Consider the following 24158-nt stretch of genomic DNA (forward strand, 5'->3'; position numbering starts at 1 on the left):
GGTCCATAAATGATTTTACAAGTTTAAATTACATATAGAGCCAGAGCCAAAAACTTCAGCAGTGACAATTGCGGTTCTCAGAATATTTAGCTCTGAATAAAGTATCTTCTTCAATACGCAAAGCTCACAAGTGTGAATTTGATTTCAAATAATGTAGTTATTATATAATTGGTTGAGAAAAACAATCACATAACAATCGTATGACATGATCTTCAGTGTTTGCCCACTTGCCAAATGTGCACTTCTTCTGAGTACTAACGCAGCACTATGCACGTGTCTAGTCCACATTCACGTCAAAGTTCATGTAATAATTCTCGATAGTGGACAAATTCACTGCATTTCATATATTTACTGAACATATATGTATTCTGTGCTTTCATTTGAGGTTCTCCAGCTCAGTGAAACCCAATTATTCAATTACTAAACCTGTTATCAGTGAGGAAAACAGACCTTTTCTAATTCAAAGGCCCATTATGGCCGTCATGTTGGCCACATTAAATTGGTGTTTTCCACAACAGAGTCTGGCAGCCTGTCTGCTGTCATACAAGACGCTCATTACAATCAGCCTGTTTCCCCCAGATTTGGCCCTGGACCACCCCTATTCCATGATGCCAGGTGGAGGACCGGCAGAGCTCCACCACAGAGAGCCAGCATGTTTTCTGTCCCGTCTAACGTTACAAAGCCCTGCTCATCAAACTTTGATCAGGCAAGTTTAGCTGCAGGCCACAAGGACAGAACACCAGGGACAGATTCACCATCAAATTAACAAACTGTTCCCAGCTTACCTCTGGAGTCATTACTGCCATCACTTATGCACCTCAGCTCACACACATAAGTTTGTAAGTTTTGAATATTAAGATTCTCTCTGTGGTCTTCATCTGTGCTCCCTGCTCAGGTTCTGAGGCATTAATAATTCACAGCTTCAGCTCAGCTTCCCAGCTCAAATTACACACGTTGAGCCAAGACTAAAATGGAGGGGCTCCCTCACAAAGACCTCCTCTGAGGAAAGAAAATAACTACAGTACCCAGCAGCAACCTCTACAACAGATGACCTGAGGTCATTCACACCAGACATCATCACAGCGCTTAGTTTGTTGAATGGTTAATGAATTAGACCAAAACAAAGTCAAGGAAAAAACAGAATAAATGAGAGCAGAAACACGATTGCTTTGACACTTTCAGACACTGAAAGCTATTACATAATGTCCCTGATAGATAATTTCTTCCACAGAAGAGGTCCTTGAATCAGCTGGAAAAAATTAAAGTCTATGCATTTCAGCTGATGATTTCAATGAATGCAGAGCCCCATTTTTACAGACAGTTTAGGGTGACTTGAAGGTAGCATCTGTAATGTTTAATCTATGTACAATGTGTGTTGGCATATTTGTACAGCCTAATAAAAAAAAACAACAGAGAGGCACTCCACCAGTTGTACACATGGGCACAGGGGTTACTGTGAGAACAGTCTTCTGATGCTCTAAAGGAGCCCTGTCAAGTCTGAGAAAATACTCCTGATGATGTCACGGTGATGTCATGAGGGTTATCCCAGCATAGAGTTTTAAAAGAAAGCCTGCGTTACAAACTTGCGGCGAGGAGTTTCCGAGATGTGGGCGTTTACCATGGCAGGGGACAATCTAACAAAATACACTGTCACGTTGCATTGTGGGAAATGTAAGACCCAGTGTTTTTGGAGCTTGATGCACAATGGCAAATAATAATGTAATAAAACTAATAGGCTAATCAAATATACATTTTTCTCTCTCAATCACATTGCAACTCATGTGAAGTGTGATATAAATATCAGCCATGAAGTTAAAACGCATGAGCCCGCAGTGGATCTACGCCACACCATTAAGGTACACTCACATTTCGTCAGCAAAAATATTTTATATCTAGGCTTTTGGACAATGTATTTATTAATTAATTTACTGTAACATTAACAGTAAGAGTCATACAGATTTCATAACACGCAGGCTTATTGCACACAAACAATTCATTGAGCTTTGGCTCCCGCCTTGAAGGGCTGCTATATTGTAAGTTTCACAACCCACCAGAATTTAAGCTCTTTTTCGGCACAAATGGAAATAAAACCCCAAAGCCTCCTAATCTGCCCAACATTACCCTTTAAATTCTAAATGTTATACACCTATTGAGAAATGTTCATCGGGACAACCATGCTGGTAGTCTGTTCAAAACAGAGCCAGCACCCTGTGATGTGATTATTGTGAGAGCACAGGGCACAAATCACACACACGGTTCTAAATTGATTTTAACTTAACTTTAACTTTCTGCAATTAAGATAGCTTATCAGTAACACACCTCTACAGGTGATACAGACGGCGTCACACAACTCCGGTTTATTAGCTAATATATTTAGTTATGGCAATGTATCTGGCAGTGTTACTGCATGAACATGCTGAAGCTGTTATCGTTGTATAACAATTTAGTGTAGATCTGTAACTCAGCTGCAGAACGCATGGCGAGGCAACAAATGTGAATGCATTTGAAACTGTGGATCCATGGCAATTGCAGAGGCTCGAGCTGTTCGCTTGCAGATCTGAACGCAAAAATAATTAGGGCCTTTCCTTTGAAAGTCTTTCATAAAAACAGTGCCATCTGCGTGTCCATGATTGAAGGCTTGTCTGTCAGGCAGTACTTGGCTGGTGTTCCTCAGGGTCGGTGAGGAGCGGTATAAGTCACTGTGGGGGGAGAGGGATGCCCCGGGGGTCAGTAACCTGACCCTCCTGTAGGTTCTTCACCAGCTGGGCCAGCCAGCGCTTGGTGGTGGTGTCATCCTTCAGGACCTGGGCGAAGGTGGTGTCTTTGAGCTGGTCAGGGAGGCACTGCCGCAGAGCTTCTCTGGCCCTGCACAAGAAACAAACACAGGTCAGACATGGGTGCACTGCTAAATCCGCAATGCTGGATTTTTACAGGATTTTTGCAGTAATGTGACGATGTATCATATTTGTCAACATCCTCCGATCATCCAACCAGATCAGCCAGACCAAATGCCACCGCAAGCAGTCCGATCGCCCCAGGGAGAGAGGGAAGCGAGCTGGGATAAGCTAAGCTAACCCAGCTTGGACCTAACGCTACTCCACTACCCAGCCTACTCCGGGATAATATCCGGTCGCAGGAAAATAAAATGGAACGGGAAATCAGAGACTGTTATGCCGACATCTTTACAGAGACCTGGCTTCGTCACAACATCCCAGATCAAGCCATTTCACTCGACAGGCGGACCGCGTTCCACGCCAACAGACCACAATAAGACCACAGTAAGACGAGGGGTCTGTGTTATAATTACATTTACATGATGCTTGGTGCTCAAACGTACTTGCAGTGGATGGACAGTGTCTCCCAGATGTGGAGTTCTTAATATTAAGATGTCGACCACACTATCTGCCCAGAGAGTTCACCAGTGTTTTTGTGGCTGCTGTTTACATTCCACCAGGCGCAAATTCAAAAAAATGCATTACAGGAATTGTATGAGGTCATCAGCGGTCACATGACAAAACAACCTGGTGGTATTTTTATTGTAGCTTGCGATTTTAAACAAACAGACCTCAGAACTGTTTTACCTAAATTCCACCAACGTGTCCACAACATCCTGGACCATTGTCTACACAAGCATTTCTGGCAGCTACAAAGCCTTCCCCCGTCCCTACTTTGGTCAGTCAGACCATATTTCCCTGCTTCTTCTTACTGCCAGATGATTAAAAAGGGTCAAACAATCAGAAGAACAGTTAAAGTGTGGACAGAAACAGAAAACTGATTGGGATTTACTTGTTCAGTGATAAAAGTACCTGGAGTTGTCAGACAGGCGTAAGTAACAGCGCACTACATGCTTCAGTAGGCGGGCTGAGGGCTCTTTGGAGAGCTGCAGGACCATCTTGCCCTGAAACAGAGAAACAGACCGTAAGACCGAAAATGAAAACTGCCCATGAATACATTACATGTTAATAATTAAGATATGAGTGACTTACAAGAATCATAGCAACGTGGGAGAAGCGCTCATATGTTTGACAGATGTATGCCAACCCTGTGTCATCCAGGAGAATCTTCTGTAATATGAAGGTTGCAACCTAAAAAACAATTACACCACATGTTGAAGCAGGTTATTACTGACTTGGCTTTTCATCAATTCATACAGTAGTAATATGCTACAGGAAAATGTAACACGCAGCATGTAGTGTGTGTTGATGTGATATAGCCATGTGTTTTTACAGGGACTCCAATTCCCGCTAGCCCTAAATATCTACACTCTGAAACCCATAGCAAACCCATTGATGAGAATAAGTCCAGTCAGAGTACCGTTTTGGACAGCTCGCTGCCAGACTCCATGATGCGAAGGCACAAGGGAATGATCTCTGTGGTCAACAGGAAGTTGATCACCTCCTGCTCATCTGTTTTCACCAAAGCACCTTGGCAAAGTAAACACAATAAACCAATGAGACAAAACAATTTCGAGGCATGCAAAGCACACATGCATTTAGTTTATAATTTCTACTGTTTGTGCCCCACAGTAAATACATAAAATGAAAATGTTACATTTGTAATGTGCAGTCATCAGATATTGGGATGAGATTGTAGTTTCAAGACAGTACGTGCTGGTGAGGAAACCAGTGGCGTTATGCACATTACCCCCTCCCCTCCACGCCAAAATGGTGGCAGAGAATTGAAACTGAAAACCACTGCTTTATTTTTCAGTGCCAATAAAACTTTTTCCAATACGAGCGTTTCAGTGCCAATATTTCCCTTTTCAGTTCAGGCTTTGTTTTCAAGGCTCTTTTGTGGTTGTATGTTGACAAATTCAACAAACGTGCGCATAAAAAACAACAAGACTCTAAGTGAAATGAGTCATTAGCAGGGGAAGAGTTATACTGTATTATTGGACAGGAGCATTAAACATCTATGCTAATGGGAAATGCTATGCACAAGTACTGACTCATAGAGCCTTTTGTAAGAAAGCGTTTTCTTAGTTAATGATTTTGCGTCCTGTATAATATTCCTATATCACCCCTGCAAACACTAATTTCAAATAAATGTAACATAATTAAAATAATCCAATGATGTTTCTTTGTCATCAGTATTGTACTTATTACAATATTACTTATACTTAACTTGTGACTTAATCCAACATTGTCATAGTTGTCGTTTATCTTAATAATACATGTTCTGTTGTAGACGCTCAACAGCGAGTTAGTTTATGGTGTTTTTCTCAAACCCAAACACTCCAGAGAACGCGTCTCCACTGCTCTAGAGTCCAGTGGCGGCGTGCTGTACCCCACTGCATCACTTTGCATTGCACTTGGTGATGTATGGCTTGGATGCAGCTGCTCGGCCATGGAAACCCATTCCATGAAGCTCTCTACGCACTGTTCTTGAGCTAATCTGAAGGCCACATGAAGTTTGGAGGTCTGTAGCGATTGACTCTGCAGAAAGTTGGCAACCTCTGCGTACTATGCGCCTCAGCATCCGCTGACCCCACTCTGTCATTTTACGTGGCCTACACTTCGTGGCTGAGTTGCTGTCGTTCCCAATCGCTTCCACTTTGTTATAATACCACTGACAGTTGACTGTGGAATATTTAGGAGCGAGGAAATTTCACGACTGGACTTGTTGCACAGGTGGCATCCTATCACAGTACCACGCTGGAATTCACTGAGCTCCTGAGAGCGACCCATTCTTTCACAAATGTTTGTAGAATCAGTCTGCATGCCTTGGTGCATGATTTTATACACCTGTGGCCATGGAAGTGATTGGAACACCTGATTTCAATTATTTGGATGGGTGAGTGAATACTTTTGGCAATATAGTGTATATGCTTGCTTATGAGAGCTTATATGGACTGTGTGTCTGGGCTTCCTGTCCAGAGGCCCACAACATAATGGGAACTGCTACTGCATTTGTCAGAACTGAACAGAGTAGGTGCAATATTCATGAGTTCTGTAACGTTGACTTCAACTGATGAGTGATCGATGGAATGAAGACTTCTTACCTATGACTCCTAAGCTGGTGAGGCGGAGGTACTCAAATGGCCGCGTCTTGCTCACTGTATGTAAGAACGGGTAGAGGAAGAGTGGGATGTGTGCAGCCAAGAAAGCTGACCTGGCAAGAAAAAAAAAACGTTTTGGCATTTGTTTTTGATGAATGGCTGACTTCAGTACTGCATGTTTTCTGACCAATGCATTTTCAAGTTCTGCCCAGGAACATGATCCTCAAAACCATGCTGTCATTATTTACCACGTCCTTATCAGTGAGTGACAGAGCGAACACTGACACACGGTCAGTGTGTTCTGAACGTGAAATTCGGTTACCTTGTCTCTGGATGGGAGGCCACACACTGGAGGAGAGCAAGGGCGTTACATACTCTGTTGGACTGGTGTGCTGTCAGGGTGGGGGGGTTGATTGAAGGGTAGATGTTGACGATTTCCTAGCAATGACAGGGATGAAAATGCAGGTAAAGCATAAATTGCCATGTCCTTTGTTTTTACAAATTAGTTCATTTTGCCTACCCTGTGGAAAACACTGCCCCAACTCACCTGCAGCAGGGCCGCTATGGTGCCGCAGGAGTGCCACAGCATGGGAGCCAGGTCAGGGACAGACTCCCTCTTCTTGCTGAGCTCCAGGAGGGCATTCTCCCTGGTCTCTGGACTGGACAGCTCGTTGATCCACTGGTAGATCTTTTCTCTGTCCACTTGTGCCAGTGCTGTGGTGACAGCCTGAAAGCAAGATGGAGCATGTAGCAGCTGGCACACTCCTAACTTTCATTGTATGGTAAGTTATAGTCAACATGAAGTCAGGAGGTGGATAAGCATTGTAAACCTATTCCAACGTGTACTGGATGCAGGCCGAATTTAAGAATGGCCCAGAGAGGTATTTCTGTATTAGAGCCATCACTTTAAAGACCAACTCTGCATACGACTGGAAAAAATTGACAATTTCTAAACTGACCTCCGACTAGCTTAACGTTATATTTTTGTGCAGCGACTATAAACAAATGAAATGGTATAACGTTAGTAAAGCTACTTAATATTATGCAAGTAGTCTTGGTGACTTGTAACCCTACCTCAAGTGAATTAACCACTGTGACATAGCTGTCTAGCTATCTCAGCTATGAAATTAACGTTAGCTGAAAAGGAGTACGATAGGGTGACCTGTAGACATGTAGCTAATTTAGTTCAAGCTAGCTAGCTAATTTAGAAAGTTAATAGTGGTATCTACTTACTGCGCCAGTAGCCAACATTCTGTTCAGCGCTTGGATTTAACTTATCCAGTAAGACCTTTAAAAAAACCTGTTTCAAAAATGTAGCCTTTTAGTTGGCTGAAACAGAATTAGTCTGCTGAAACACAGATATTAGGCTACATTTGTCTCCATGTTCTGCTAGCTACAACAACTATACTTCCGGATTGCTATTTTCAAAATAAAAGCACAATTGGTTCACACGCGCACCTCAGAAGGGCCGCTTGAAACTAATTTTGAACTATTAACAACAATGTAAACCAATCATTGTTTGCTGAGGGAAAAAAAGGTGTTTGTAGAGCGTTCTAATTCAGACAATCCCATCAGCAACTGCTTTTTAGCTCTTCTTGTAAAATATCATCAAACAATAAAACGTGTGTTTGTCTTACCTTTGTTTCAAGATAAGACAGGATAGTCGTGCAGCAGGCAAGCGTGCAAATATAAAGAGAGAGTTTTCACATTCAAAGTTTTATTATAAGAGTATTGATGTTTCTGTGTGTGGTTGTAACAGTACTGACAGGATTTTCTGTCCCAAGCGGTAAATACATCATTTTATATTTGTACATGGCAGTGTAGTAACACTTGACAGATAATACCTTCACAAAGCTTCTAAATGTATGTTAATCCCATTCATACAGTTTGTGAGGGGAACATTTTATTACAGCAAATTAAAGCGATTAGATACATGCACAGGGAAAAGTGCTGGTTACAGAATGCGTAATGAAGTTTTTTTTTATCAAATTGTGTTTTCTGTGTATAAATATAGTTTACACAGATACAATATCTGTAATAAGTGTATACAAAATGCATGTCACCTTTAAATATGACTTAGGATAGCAAATTCAACACTTAGGCATTACATTTTCAGCTCCAATGTTTGTTGACAAAATGTATGACAAAATGAAAAAGAAGAATACAAAAAGTGGGTCAAAGTTCTGGTGTGTGGGGATGTGACATCTGATGATTCCATATGAGGTTCCTTTGGAGATGACAGAGAGAGAAGGTAAAAAAAATATATATATTGATACATTCATGACAATAATAACAATAATAATATTATAATAATCCATATTTTATGTAAATTGAAATTTTAATAGTACTACAGTAAGTAAAAAAAAATCCAATTTTATTGTATAAGTCTTATTTGTGCATGGTAGACCAGTAAGAGATACAGCAAAGCATCCACAGAAAAAAAATAGAATGAATCATACAAAAAGGTGTACAGGGTAGAATAATAAGGGGGTAAATCGACTGATGCCTAGATGCATATGATCAGAAATATTAAAACAGGTGTCTGCTTAAAATCAGTTAAACTAAAACAAGGAGCTGATTACTTTGGCAAATGTTCTGTTTACCTTCAGTTTTTAAATTCGGGTGGCCTCCTCTTTTCAATTAAAAGACATACTGTACAGCAAGTTCCAGCTCTCATTGGCCACCTGTTTGGCTCTAGCCCAACACATGAGCCCCACTACCTTTTCTGGACACTATGTAGACGCAGTAAAGAAAAGGAAGATGCAAGAGCTTCGTCCACCTCAAGCTCACAACACTGAAAACCATGGCCAGCCAATGGAGGCTGCTGTTACTTTACTTTGCTTTGAACTGAATGTACGTTGGCTGCATGTCTGCAGCCATCTTTAAATGAAAGGGTTGACAGAATGCAAAATGTCAACAGTAAGACAGAAAAAAAGACTGTGACTTGTGAGATGGAGTTTGATTGGACGACAGATAAAATGATTCAATAGACTTGAATTAAGAAAGTGTACTATATAAATCCAATTCTAATTAATCATTAATCAATGTTTCATTTGATTTGAAAAGGTAGCAAGTAAGTAAATTACTATAGAAATTCTCATTATTATCTTATTACTCTGATTATGTTGGGTCTCAACTTGATAATGACCTGTACATCTCTCCATCTACGTTATACAGTGGGAAACCAATGGAACATATTCCCCTTAACATTCTTGACTTATTTAAGATATATATAATGTTCTACATCATCTATATATTTATTTAGTTTTAGTGACACCTGATCTTGTTTCACAGTAGATGTTATTACTCTCTATCAGGATCATTATTCCAGATGGATAGTTTGGCAGCCCCTTGCTGCCCTCTTGTGGATCCTTCAGGAAGCTGTTCTATGCTTATGCTTACTATGCCACAGTTCAAGGTTTACCTCCTTGCATACTTCACCTTGCATCCTGGAGGAGAGAGGCCACCTGCCCCGGACCTCTAAGTCACCAACGGTCCAGTGGTCTCTAGCTGTGGAACCAAGATGGTGTCCTGCACACAGAGTGTCACAGTTTCATTTCAGCTGAATAAGATGAACCAATCTGCTTCATAAAACAACCCGGAGCTGATTAGAACAGTTCAAATTCAAATCTGGTTTCAGATTCGACACAGAAACACAAACCCGAGCCTCACCACATCAATTCACAGTGAAGAAAACAGACATGTGAAGACAAAGCTTTGATGTTAGCCGCTTGAGAGAACACTTGTAGCATGTTGTGGGTCAGCTGTGAGCTCAGACTCTGACACAAGCAGAGATGAACTAAGTCCAGCTGAACTCCTGTTTCAGCTCTGTTTGTTGCGGCGCTCTGCTTGTGATCGTAAGAAAAGTGAATATTTCTTGAAAATGAAATAATAGTTTTTAGCTTTTTCCCGAAGCTAGAGTTCTCTATTAGTTGGATTGTGATACTTTGCTTGTACAAGTGACACAAGAGCCTCCATATGGTGGAAATACTGCTTTGGACCATCAAATTGGCTGCCTTTTAAGACAGATTTCTGGGTGTCTGTTTCTTTCATTTTATTGAAGTGACATTTAAAGAGAGTAAATGGTAAAAATGTGACTTACTACTAGGTTACAACCATGGCCAATGTTGATTATTAGCTTTATTCTCAGTGCACTGCATTTAGAAACACAAATGTTTGGAATGTAACACTGTGTAGATACTTTGGACTGAATAGGACAAAAGCTCAGTGCAGCAGGAAAGAGGAAGGCTCAGAGAAGAACTATAGAGAAACACTGTGTTTCAGTCTGGGGTCAAAATATTCACTTTCAATATAAAACAGATTTTCCTGTATATATCTCACATATGTCAAAAAAAAAACCTGAAGAAAGGGTTTTTGAGGTCCAGGATGTTTCCAGATCTGAAGCCCGATTGGTCGACTGTGGCTGTGATGTGGATGTCATAGCTCTGCCTGGAATGAGGGAAGGGTAAATGGTCATGAGTATTTGTTAAAACAAGCATCCATGAGAGCTTTCACTGGCTTGGCTGATTGATCTGTTGAACTGTTGTGAGCCAAACAATAGAAGAGCTAAGACAGTGGTACAACTCAGTGATTTTGAGTTCTACTTTGGCAGACCAGGCTTGTTGGAAGCACGGGTGTACCTGTTGTTAGCGGACAGCAGGACAGTCCCAGACAGAGTTTGTCCCAGCTTGGCAAAGAGCGGGGTCTGAAGCAAACATCTGACCTGGTACCAGCGAGTCAGAGGCTCGGTGGGAGCTGTGGAGAGCCACACTGTTGACCTGCAGAGACACACAGAGATTACGCCATTCTCACACTGACGTCAAGTGATTGTTTCAGGTTGAGGGAGCCCTCGTTTGAGTCTGAACAAGTTAAAAAAAAAAAATGTGTCCCAAAAGCTAGCTAATATGATATTTGTATTAACTTTCAATTGCTCAACTGCAGTATGTTGGTATGTAAAAGCTGCTTTATGCCATAATGATTTTCGATATGTCAATTGTATTGAGTCGTGAATTTCTTACTTGGATCCCAAATAGGCCACATCAAACCAGAATGCAAGTCCATGGACCAGACCAGACTGCAGCAGTGTAAACACAAAGGGAATCTCCATTCTGGAAGAAACACACACGTTGTATTGCTTGTCTCAGTAGGTTTTTCTGCATTTTGACAAATTATTTTAGACATAAAACTAAATATGTCCCAGCATTAAAATCATCGCTTGCATCAATATTACATATTATTTGGTATATTTGTTTTCTCCTTTCCTTTCACTATTTGCTGCTGCAGCAGAGACCAGTCTTTCTAAACCCCTCAAATCTTTGGGGTTGTGTCTCAGCTTAGAATACTGAATCATTTGTGAATCAACCATGCAGGCGGTAAGTTATAAAACCTTCCTCTGAATGGCTTCAATCTTCAGAGGAGATTTCATGACTGCTGTAAACTCTCTCTCCACTGCGCAGTGAATAAAACGCATCTGGACCGGCCACAGAATTGGACCTGATGTGAATCAAATGCTGCAGCCTTTACAGTCACCAGATCACAACCCAGTTGCACACCTATGGAACATTATGGACCAATGCCCTCCACCACCATCTCCAAATGAAACAATATAAACTTCCATCTTCAAATCGATTTAGTGATGTCTGTGACTGTCTCTGATGCTGTACGTCCTTTATATTGTCTGGCTATGTTGGTTTTTCTATCTGCTGTACTCAGGTATGTCAAGAGATCTAAAAGAAAGCATTACCAATGAAGTCTTGATAATCTACCATGCATGCATCTAACCTGTGTAAGTCTTCTTCTTTAGCCTCCATGAAGTTGATGCAATGCTTGACAGACCTGGCCATCAGGATCTGCGCATCAAATGTGTCCTGAAAAAGGAATAAAATTAAATAAAGTGTCTGTTGAAAACATAAAATTTAAAAGAGATCACAATATAATATTAAAAAGGCTTCTAGCCACCCTTAGATTTGAGGCATTTTCTTTCAGGGCAGATAAAGCCAAAGGTGCTAATATAACGGCGATTGATTAGCAGAGGATTTTTCCTGCCTGGGTAATGCCTGCTGTCAGGCAGCAGTGTTCTACGGCTGCCAAACACTTGTACATGCTTCTTTCTGCAATCAGCCAATCAGCAAGCCAAAATGAAGAACACTCGTGACTGTCCTGTTAAACCGAACCAAACCACCCAATACAATGAGGTGGAAATATTTTAGATGCCCTCTGCATTATTTTACACACACTTACAATGTATTTCTTTACTTTGAGATCATAACATACTGGCCTTGTGGCAAGGTTACTGTTTTGACACATACGGTGAATGGAGTTTTGCTACACGTACCACTATGGGCTGCCTGAAAAACTCATCCACTGCAACACAGTGAAGAGCACTCAGGTTAACGCCGTAGAAGCCTCTCTGCTGCCTGGAGAAAGAGAAGCAAAGAGTGAACAAATAGTCAGCCGACTGACACATCCGGTAGTTCATGAGTGGATTTGCGTTATTCGACACATTTGCACAAGTTTGTATCGCATGCCAACTGACTCCCTGCACACAGGACGCAGTGCAAACTAGTGATGCTTAGTTTTCTACAGTATGTTAAGTTATTAAATCACATGCTGTTTGTATCTGTTGTTATCGTGATATATCTGTTTGTTTCAATTGATCTGAACTCCTTTGATTTTAGGGTTCCCTACCTGAAATGAAACAATTGTTCACACCACAATAGAACAAGTAATGAGTTAAATATTTCATGATGGTTCATATGAGATAGGCAGAACTGCGAAGGGCATGTCATTTTGGATTAAAAAGCGTAGAGTTTGGAACCTTAGTGCTGCAGCTGTAATTAGTATAAACAAATGAGTTCATAGAGTCTTTACCGCTGAATCGCTGCTAAAAATTGTTTTGGTGAACAACATCAGTAGTTTACCTTCATACCTCAAGGCAGACTGAGCCTGACCTCCACATAGTGGTGGAGCAGTGAAGGGCACAGACCATGGCAGCATGCACGCACACACACACACACACACATGCTGGTACGATACACTTTTGTACAAACAAACTGCACAACAGAGGATGTATTGTTTGCATAAAGTTCCTAGAAATACATACAATACAATAATAGAATATAGCGGAATACATGTTCTCATTTGTGAAATAAATACATTTAATTATCTAATTACCATTTGATATACTTGTCTAAGTTCATTGTACATCTACATCCAGGTGCCACAGCTGTTTGTATCAAATAGTGACATACACTTTTACAGATGACACTGTTTTGTATTGTCCAGCCTGAATGAGGCTCTTAACTGCAGTTTGCATGTGATAGGGTCCAGTATCAAATGTGTGAACTCTGCTGAACCATGATTCCTCTTTATTTTTGTCACCATTTTAAACAAAATATTAATATCTTGTGAAAAAAATAAGATTTCAATTTTTTATTGTATTTTAGATTTGTATTAGAGATCAACTCCTTCAAAACCTTTATTGTATTGATAGATTGATTTCTAAATGGTTGTTAATGAAACACACTGTTCACACCTGGTATTAACATGTGTCATGGGTGATCCGATCACATGGGCAGCTGCAAGTACGTCAATTCACACCTGGCATTAACTTGTGCATGTAGAGACGCATTAACTTGCGTCTCTGCATGCGTCTCCAGTGACCACTTGTGATCGGATCTCACTTCCCTGCTCTATATGCAAATAAACATGTACATCATTTCTGTTTGCAAACACCAAATGCGTTGCTGTTTTTAACCTGAATTTGATGAATTGAGTCTTTCAGGGGGGCCAGGCCTCACTGGGTGAAAATGGGTCATGTTTTCGAAGGCTATCTGTCGATCAGGAAACTCCGTAAATTGCCGAAAGCTGAAGCAGAGCAGCCAGAGGACATCAACGTGTTTTATGTGTGCTATATCCACGAGAATCCATTTGCCTGTTGTTGTGGTTTCTCGTTGTTGTTTCGCACTTTAATGAGCAAATGAGTACGTACTTCTGCTGACACAGAGGAGGGTGGTCCGTCAATGTGGCCCAGGACACATTCACGTACGCACTGCTAAAAGAATGTGGCCATATGCGGCCCAGACCTCCTCTGAATGTAGACATGTACTGTCTACGCTCTTTACCTCTCTTACTCTCTTCATTTAAGTAAAAGTGATAATAGTATCTCTATAGGGTTGCTCACACAGTGTTTCACTCTCCCCTTCTTAACTGCATACAATACGTTCAGTTGCTGTGTAACATATGTCTAACATACAATGCAATGCATTGCCTATCACACATTGTCTGGTGGTCCTGGTTTGAATTCAGATGCAGATGTGATAACTGGAGTTCGTACACAGCCAGTCCCCAGGCCTGTGTTGGCTCTGAACATGGGCTATAGGGAAACTCATGTGCACGGCATACTGGTACTGGAACGCATGCACTGTGGAACAAGATGTCACAACAGGAAAGTGCTGATTTCTCTGTCATGTCAATGACACCAGAGTGGTTCATGGACTACCTGTCATGACTGTACATCTGCATAATTAGCAACAACCTTTTAGGTCAAGTAAGTTGGCTATAGAAAGTCATAGAATATTATATAGTTGGACATAGCAGACTTTTCCTGAAACTTATCTTGGGTGTTTTGTGGCTTATCTGTTTGTTTGCTTTTGGACACAGCTTTTGGTGGTTGTCAATCTGAAAATAGGTCTATTTTAGTGTAAACAAGGAGTGATATGATCTCTTTTTGTCCAGATGGAATTATAGTACATACTGACCAAAGGGATCAATATTGTCATTCTCTCAAATTCTTTCTCTTCCCTTAACTAAGTTTGACCAATTATTGAAATGCAATAAATTTCCTGACAGGAAATCTTAAATATATTCACTTTTAGTACAAAATATCAGCTTGAACCCTAACTTATCGGCCTACAAAGATCATATCAGTCAAACCTTTGGTTAGTCTGTATGAGCCAGGACTGGACTGAACCCAAGCGTTTTACGCCCAACAGGAAACATGCCTGACTGAGGTCAAGCACTGGGAACATGTGTGTGTCTGTGTGAGCCGGACAGAAAGGGAAAGAAAGGGAGCCAGTGTGTTTGCGTCCTCATGCATGAATTTACGCCTGTGCATGCTTGTGTGTGTGAGAGAGACCAGAAACTAGCTTGTGCGTAGTGCTCGAAGTAGAGCTGCTCGTCACTGAAGGGAGCCAGATGAATATCAGCATAGGAGGGAAACATCAGACCTGGAGAGAGGGAGAGAGAGAATGACATGGAGATACAGAGAGTGAGGAAGACAGAGAGCTAAATTAACAGTGAGAGACAAACACTCAACATGAGAGATAGAAATAAAGTCACAGACACAGACAGACATTTAGAATGACAAGGTAAATGACTGGAGAAACCCCTTCGGAGGCCTTGGGGAAAATTAGCTGTCCCAAGTCAACAGAGGTAAGTCTGAGGTAATTCAATAGCAATTCAGGATATGTAAGTCCCAAGTCAAAACCCACGTTAATACCAACACCAAGTCCCAAGTCAAGAAAGTTAAGTCCCAAAGCAAGTCCCAAGTAAAGATGGGTAAACTGTAAGGCAAGTCCCAAGTCAATACCAACAAGTCCCATGTCAAGATAGGTGAGTCCTGAGTCAAGTCCCAAGTCAAGACAAGCTTGTCCTAAGTAAAGATGGGTAAACTGTAAGGCAAGTCCAATGTCAATACCAACAAGTCCCATGTCAAGATAGGTGAGTCCTAAGTCAAGTCCCAAGTCAAGACAAACTTGTCCCAAGTAAAGATGGGTAAGCATGGGGAGTGTTATGGAGTGGTTAAACAAAAATGTGGGAAGACTATTATCTCCTACTTGCCAAATGAAATTCAGAATAGATTTAATTTTCCTAATACATCAGTACCATCAATGCAAACTTTAGAGCTTTGTTATGATTTGAGTATTTCATTTACTCATTGCATCATTAAAACCAGTTTGAGGTTTTGCCCTCCTCTGCATCCCTGACGCTTCTCCACACATACCATTGGGTTTGAGCCATTTTCTGGCATGCAAGAAGCTCTCCATGAGTCTATCATTGAGCAGCATGTATCCCATTGGCTCAGAGACAATGACGTCCACCATGTCAGGACAGCTGACCTCCTGCACCTCCCCTTTTAGGACCCTGATCCGCTCAGACAGACAATTACTCTGGACCAGGATCTGCACAGGAGACAGGAAAGATGTACTGCATTAAAAACACACTGTAAGCCCAATCAGAATTGAATTTCCTCAAGTATACATCTTGATAAAATAACCAAAGTAAACTGGGTCATTGTGAGAGGAATTTAATTATGTTTTTACCACTACTTCAATTCAAGGGTATTAAAATAGAAAACCCTCTGAGACACATTGTGACAGTCTGATTTAAAGCTTTTATAATCTGTTATAAGAATTTAAATCTGTCACCCCCTTTCTGTGGACTTTCTATTTTAGGACTATGTATGTTTGAGTTGACTCAAAGATGCTCCTTTAGGAGGATGCACCACTTTTTCTTCTATTCGTGCTGCTACTATAGAGCTGCCGTTGGTTCCGGAAGTGTTTTTCCCATTTCAATTTTGTCTGTCAATGACATCCTCAATGTCACTTAACACACAAACACAGGAGTCTGCCAAAAAATGTAGCAATCCTATAGGTTTATATTGTGGCCAATTTTAATGATTTCAAATTCATTTCTGAGAAATCATGTTCTGGTCATTATTTTGGCAGGGCGGACGGCTCAAAATACTACAGGGCCCAAGATCCTTGGCCGTTGCCATGGAGAAAAGCCAGTCAGAGGCGGGAATCAAAGTGGTAGCCAATTCAAAACCCTTTGTTGTTGCAGCTGAGAACAAAGCATGGTGACGTAGTTGCTCAATCATCCAAAATAGACTCAGAAGTTACTAATGAATTGGTACAGGCTGCATATTGTGTTTACAGCTTTCTCAAAACCATAATCTGGCCACCATTAGCAGCGTACGTAAAATAAATTTAAGTTTGGATGTTTCTTGAAGTCTATGGAACAAATCAATGGGATATATTTTACAGTATATACTATATATGTACTGTATTTCCTCATTTACCTCTAGTGGTGTCTCTCCATACAGATTGCATGTATTGGTTCTATTTGTCCAGGTTTAGATATAATATCTGTCTCTGAGACTTCTGCCTCCACCCCAATATAATGGAGGTAAATGGAATTTAGTTTGTGGTGTCCATAGGATTGAAAAAATTTCAACTCAACATTAAATGTCTTTCCAGAAACAATGTTGTGGTTGCTCTGGATAAGCGACAAAACACACTGTCTGCAGTTTGTATAGGGACTGTGGATTATCCAAAATAACAGGGACACTGTTTTTGGAAAGACACATCTCAGAACTTGGAAAAATACAACTAGAAGTATTAGAATCCATTCATAATATGCCACCTTTTTGGATGTGGTGTGTTAAGCATTTCACAATGCTTCCTTCTGATTGCTGTGGAGAAGGTAAATCTGACACCAGGCTAATGTTCATATTTAATAAAAGACAGATATGAAGCCCATATATCGGTCTAAGCCCAGTACTGTGTGCTTCAGCATCTCTCTGCAGCCCCTATCCTACTGAACATGCCAGATGTTGCTGCAACCCATTAACTCCCCAGAATGCCATGCTCTGCATGTGATGTATGTACTCTATGTGTATGTGTGTGCTATCTAGTGCATTGCTGTGGTTTCTCTTCTCTCTATCAAGGCCAACACACACACATTAATCTCCAAACTCTGCATGTGAGCTCACAGTCGGGAGATTCAAATCTTGCTTGGGGGTTAGTTAAAGAGACTCAAACACTGTTTTAATTTCTGCAGAGATCAAGACCAGTTTTAAAACCTGTGTACAACAGAACTACACAAATTTAAAGCTGACAATATAACTACAAAGATGGAGGAGGATGGAGGATTCATATCTACTGACCTGGGTAAACTTGGCCATGGGGTTGGCTTCAACAGCATATACTCTGGTGGCTCCCGCCTGGACTGCGAAGAAAGACAGAATACCAGAACCACAACATACATCCAGAACCACCTACAGAGACAGGAAGAGAAAATTAGAACTGGTTAGGCTGGTGTGAACTTGACAATTAGAAAGTTATACATAAAATATATGTATTTTATATGTATATGTTAAAATATATACATACATACATACATATACACTCCCTGGACTTTGTTCCAATGTCCAAAATCCCCAAATGTTCTTTAGAGACAACAAACCAAAAACATGTGGCGTGCAATCCAGCCCATCACAGGCAACAAAAGCAGGAGCACCCTGAGAGTGAATATGAGTGAGGCTGCTGGGACATCTCTGGCCTTGTACTAAGAACATGTGACCTACCAACTACTCTATTTCGCATTTTCGCAACATCTCACTGTCATAGGAGAGTCCGCCACCAGTTTGCACACAGAACCAACAGATCCACAGAGTAAGCCATCGGCACTGCCCTCCACTCAGCCCTCACACATCTTGAAAATAACGACACCTACATCAGAATGCTCTTTGTTGATTTCAGTTCAGCATTCGTCACAATCTCCCCGATGAAACTGATTGGCAGACGTAGCACTCTGTTCACACCTCCTCCATTCCAGTGCTCAACACCTGAGCCCCACGCTGTACACCCACGACTACAATACCCTACACCACCACCATCCGCCAGATTGCAAATAGCGGTGAGACTTCATATCAGGAGGAAACCAAAGACACTCCTGTCTACATCAGTGGAGCTGAGGTGGAACAGGTGAGCAGTTTCAGGTTCCTGGGAATCAGCATCGCAGAGAACCTGTCATGGTCATCTCACATCTCCACGCCAATAAAGGAAGCTCAGAGACAGCTGTACTTCTGTTCAGGAGCAACGGAGAGCATGCTGACTGGAATCATTGCAAATTGGCTTGAAATGTGCACGGCCCAGGACAGGAGGGCTCTGCAGGGGGTGATTAAAACTGCCCAGATACTAAGAGACAATACCCGCCACAGCCTGTTCACCCTGCTGCCATCTGGCAAGCGAAGTACCCGATGCCGTACCACAAGAGCAGACTCTTTCCCCAGGCTGTGAGCTGATTGAATCACTCCCCCTCACTCCAACAAAATGCATAGTTTTTTGTTATGTTTTGCTTTGTGTTGTTTGTGTGTGTAGCATAAAGGGACTTCAAGCATACATTTTGTTATACAACCCATTTATATATGCAACATGGATAATATTTGCAGCATTTTATAATATAAACAGGAGCGAGCCACTGTCTCAACCGATAGGCATGCATGTTGAGGAGCTTTTGAGCACTCGCGCTGTCACCTTGTCTCTGAAGTCGGTCTCATTGGCTAAAATGGCTCTCTGGTAGGTGGCGATCCTCAGATAGTCTTGAAGCAGGCTCTGCTGCTGGAACAGACAGCTGTGGAACTACACACATGTACAACAACGAACAATTTGTGCATTCAATTATTTTTCAAACTGATTTATTTATACCTAGCACCAGTAAAGTCAGACTCATTGAGTGGCTTACCTGGTAGCCCTGTGTAGGGGCATTTTCAGTCCTTGATTCAAACATAGTGGGATGTCTCAAAGAAGGTGTTTTGCCCCTATCTGCATCCTTCTTTTCACTCTCATCTCTTTCTGTGCAACATGTCCTTGTCTCTTCATCATCCCCTCTCTTCAGCAACTGCTGGAAGTTCTTCATGTCTGGAGAGTCAGAGGACAAGGTGTTTGCCGAGTTCTACATGTTTGAACTCCTGACACACTAACCAAACCCCGGGATGATAAGCATTATGAACTTTTGCTGTAGCATTTACTGTACAAACCAGTTGGAGTTTTGAACTGCAACAGAAGACTCAGCTTGCCAACAGTGACCAGGAAGGACTGTCCTCCGACCTGGCAGCAGTCCGTCTCCTTGGAAACCGTAAACTGGAACACTGATGCTCCGTTTGCTGAGAACATATTGTTTTAAACCGCATAGACACAAACACAAGAACACTTTAAGATGACACTTGAAGTTTGACACCCTTAATATACTTCGACCCACGCTTTTTAGTCTTGTCTTTGTGTTGTGTCATTAACACTATTACAGCATCTGTGTTAAAGGTTCTACAAGCTTTATAGAGCATTTTTTAATGACACGGTTGGTTGTATCTTGTAGGATTCACAGACACATTCACAAGCATGCAGGCAGTGCCATACACATTCCCGCCAGCGGCAACACCATTGCACTGACCGACAGATGGTGGTAACGTGAATGAATGGGAAACATAGCAAAGCACCAGCAAAAGGCAGAGAAGAAGAAGACGAGCTAGCGAACATGGATGTATACAATGCAAGTTTTAAAAATCAGCTTTGCAAATATTTATTTGAGAAGGGAAATGCTTGTGTTTTGGCGAGAAACACTGCAACTGTGAGTGATTGTATGAGAAAACTGCACAGAGTAACTAACTTGTGGGAAATTGCTCTTGAACAGCTGACACAGTAGGAAATACCATCGGTAAACTGGGACAGGTTTCATTACACCCCAGTTACTGCTGCAGCAGTGGAAAGTAAGTCTACTGTATTAGTACTAGTACAAAAAGTATAATTTTGAGATACTGTATTTGTGTGTTGAATGTTCTGCTACAGTCATTTTTTTCTATTTTTGACTCCAAAAAGTATTTTTACAATTACAAATTAACTAATTTTCTTGAATCAAGTACCATTTATCTAGTAGTGCTGCAATGTTCGTATCAAAAACACACAGGTATTTCTCACTTATTTTAAGATAGCATTCAGGACTCAATAAGTAACAAATACGTACATGATTACTTGTTAAGATGGATGTTTATGACCATGTCATGGTACACTGTAATGGACTGAACTACCCAACAATGTATTTAGGAGTTAATTACACTCTGAAAGGGGCCATTCTTCATAATGAACATTTTTGTTTCAAATACTTTCGTACAATTTACTAATAATATTTTTGTACATTTTGAATACATACATTTTGTAGGTTTGAGTATTTTGGCATTTTGGTATTTGTACTTTTACTTAAGATAAGATACATTTCTTGTAAACACTTCTTCAACCTCTGACAAGCTGTGATGTTTAACTTCAACACACAAAAGAGTGAAATATACGTTAATTTATGAATGATCAGTTGTCCATCATGACTCCAACATTCCATTCCTGGTTGGGTCCCCAGCTTTATCTTAACACTGCACTTTTGGCACACACTTTTTCCACTACTACAGCCTCTGTCCCCGGTATTCTCCAAATAAGCAAGCGTGGCGTGTGTGTGTGTGTGTGTGTGTGTGTGTGTGCTCTCACCATCCTGCACAGTGAGCACCTGAGTCTCCACTCCTGTGGTGAGGAGCAGAGTGAGCTCCTGCTCTGCTTTCTGTCTGCACACATTGACCTGCTGCTCTCTGCTCACCCCCTCCCTGACCTGCACCTCCTTCAGAACACAACACACTGGATTATATCATCGCACACCAGAATGTTTCAGATCCAACCAAATTACACCTGACCAGAGCTTGTATAATTTGCATTGCTACTTTTAATATTAACCCCAGTCTGCCAAAATCTCAATTTGGGCAAAGAGGAGAAAGCCTGAGGTATGACTAGCAAGCTGGCTGTGATTGGCTGAGGCCGAGCCGACGCTTTTATCCAAAGCGACTTACAGAAAGTGCAATCAAGTATGCGGATACAACCCCAAAAATTGCAAGAATCATGCAAGTACATCGACTTCATCAAATATGCTTAACTGCTTCAAGTGCTACATTTAGAAACAATAAGAAACCGAGAAGGAGTAATTTTTTGTTTTTATGGGCCATGGTGCAATCTGAACAGATGAGTTTTCAGTCTGCGATGGAAGATGTGTGCGGTTTCCGCTGTCCTACAGTCAATGGGGAGCTCGTTTCACCATTGCGCAGCCAGGACAGCAAACAGTTGTCATTTTGTTGAGTGGTAGCGGGGCCCCCCTCGTAGTGAGGGAGGAGCAAGCCGCCAAACGGCCAGCGTAGCAGAGCGTAGGGCTGGGGTGTACGGTTTCACCATGTCCTGCAGCCCGATAGGCAAGTACCAGTGTCTTCAATTGGATTTGAACAGCCACTGGTAGCCAGCGCAGGGATTGACGGTTGAATACACATGTATGGAAACTCAGAATCTTGTCTACAATATGTAAACCAGGAATATAACTGTCCTTTAAGCAACCCAACATCTCCATTCGACAAATGTCGTATTGCACACAAGAAACTGGATTACTGAGAAAAGCAGGTTTAGGCAGATAATTGCATATCTTCCACAAAGTTAAATGTAAATTTATACATTATCCGTCACTGTGGGTGAATTTTCCAACTAATAGCGAGGAATAATCAGACCACTTTAGTGCATATACTGTAAATATAGTGTACACATATATACAGTGCATATGATGCCTTTGGCTCAGCATGGTCTTGCTATCTTATTCTTTTTGGAGTGTGCACCTTTTATGCACCTTCCATAACCATTTGCATTAAACAGATTAGATTCAGAGCTGGACAGATTACAACTGCATACATTACATAAATGGGAGCAGAGTTTGATTAGTTCAAACTCAAACCCCAAACCAGGTTTATTTACTTAAAATGCATCTCGTAAAGTCACAACCCAGTTTAAAAGAGCAGTATATATATTAGTGCGCCCACTGCAGCCTCCACCGTTACCTCCTCATGTGTCTCCATGTGCTCCTCCTCAGCCCTCACCTCCTCCTGCAGAGTGAAGACCCTGACAGAGAAAGTCAGTGACTCCTCACTCCTCTCGTCCATTCCTCAATGTGAAAGGAAGCTGCTCTTTGGGAAACAGGAGGAGGAGAGGGCACAGGGAAGGGGGGTGGAGAGGAGGGGATGGAGTAAAAGGGGAGGGGAGATGGAGGAAAGATTATGGGGGAAAGAGAGAGAAAAGTAGGGGACAGAAGTTCACATTGGAAGAAACTGAGAAATCTGCAGCGTTCCTGTGAAAACAACTTTTGGATTCCAGCCATACTGAAACCAACAATGCTGTGCTGAAAGTACTTTAAGCTTTTCACATTTGCGCAGTTGCTTTAATGGATGGTCTTGTCCTGTTTCTTTGGGATTTATTCAAGTGATATGTCCAATACATGTATGGTCCGACAGATTCCAACTTACGACCACTAACTGACAATTTAGTTGACCAGTGGAGATCTGTATTGGTTGGGCTGGACAGGAAAGCTGGTGGCATACTGACAATGTATAACTTCACAAATACATAACTGTCCTAGTACTTATTCTAAGTAATTCCAGAAGTAAGAAGAAAAATATAACTCTACTTAAAACAATGAGAAGTATACCTCTCAATCTTAGCACTTTCTGATAAGGCCCCTATAGATGAGGTTTTGCAAAGGACTATTATTGAAAAATGAAATGACATTCATCCTGGGTGTCGGTCAGAACACAATTCCTAGACAGCTGACTTTCTCTTTGAGTACTTATTAAAGAGACTTCCAATAGCACAGCACAGTAGACAGAGCTATGTTGGTAGACAGAAATAATAAGACTGGATACATATGCAGAATACAAACTGTGTGTATTAGTGTGTGGTAACTGAAACTGAGAAATGTTAATGATTAAATAATTCACTGGTAATGGCAACCATTAACAGACTAAACGGCAACTATCTACTACTCAATAGAAGTTTCGCGACTCTCATTCAGCTCTACAACAACTTTGCCTCAAGCTACCATGATTGTGTGGTGTTTGCTACCCTCTACTGGGCTTAATATGCGACCACTTCATACCATGGACACCTGCCACCGAGTTATCACAAGCTACGTCCACATGCACTATACTGTGGCTGCCTACATTCTACATACATTCTTCTCCAGAAAAGCCACAAACATGCATGAAGGCGTTGCTTAAGGTGAACGGAAAGCTATAATACAAGGTGAATGACAGTTACGTCAAGATATAATGTAAAAATATAATTAGCTATCTATTGGCCAATTAGCTAACTAAATTCACAGCTAAGAGTGATATAACATTATTGCCATAACCTACAAAAACTACTCTTTGCATCCCACTTACTTTAGTCATAGACGCACACGTAAAAAGAAGAGGGTTTTTTTTCCAGTCTTAAATCCGCCATCTTGGGGACCACTGGTCTAGCCTTCCATAAAC

The 24158-nt window shown here is 41.3% G+C and overlaps 2 protein-coding genes across 3 annotated transcripts; both read right to left on the reverse strand.

Moving 5' to 3' along the window:
• Nucleotides 1-1774: 1774 nt before the first annotated feature.
• On the reverse strand, nt 1775-7362 carry cnot9 (CCR4-NOT transcription complex subunit 9). Its single transcript, XM_070930882.1, has 8 exons — nt 7232-7362; nt 6546-6725; nt 6321-6436; nt 6002-6111; nt 4315-4424; nt 3987-4085; nt 3807-3898; nt 1775-2865 (listed from the first exon to the last, which is right to left on the reverse strand). Exons 1-8 carry the CDS (start codon nt 7247-7249, stop codon nt 2697-2699), a joined length of 894 nt encoding a protein of 297 aa, XP_070786983.1. The 5' UTR covers nt 7250-7362; the 3' UTR covers nt 1775-2696.
• Nucleotides 7363-7706: 344 nt separating this feature from the next.
• On the reverse strand, nt 7707-22790 carry LOC139306723 (histone-arginine methyltransferase CARM1-like). 2 transcript variants are annotated; one of them, XM_070930674.1, is made up of 15 exons: nt 22689-22790; nt 21313-21439; nt 19821-19946; nt 19526-19701; nt 19318-19422; nt 17946-18056; nt 16002-16179; nt 15135-15225; nt 12333-12414; nt 11780-11865; nt 11017-11106; nt 10639-10776; nt 10358-10447; nt 9440-9529; nt 7707-8225 (listed from the first exon to the last, which is right to left on the reverse strand). In XM_070930674.1, the coding sequence occupies exons 1-14, from the start codon at nt 22788-22790 to the stop codon at nt 9505-9507; spliced, it is 1527 nt and encodes a 508-aa protein (XP_070786775.1). In that variant the 3' UTR covers nt 7707-8225; nt 9440-9504. The 2 variants fall into 2 exon arrangements, with proteins under 2 accessions (XP_070786775.1, XP_070786776.1); XM_070930675.1 differs by having other exon boundaries at nt 9423-9529.
• Between the last annotated feature and the right edge of the window lie 1368 nt (nt 22791-24158).

The sequence above is a fragment of the Enoplosus armatus genome, chromosome 24 (genome assembly GCF_043641665.1).
Source record: "Enoplosus armatus isolate fEnoArm2 chromosome 24, fEnoArm2.hap1, whole genome shotgun sequence".
NCBI lineage: Eukaryota > Metazoa > Chordata > Actinopteri > Centrarchiformes > Enoplosidae > Enoplosus > Enoplosus armatus.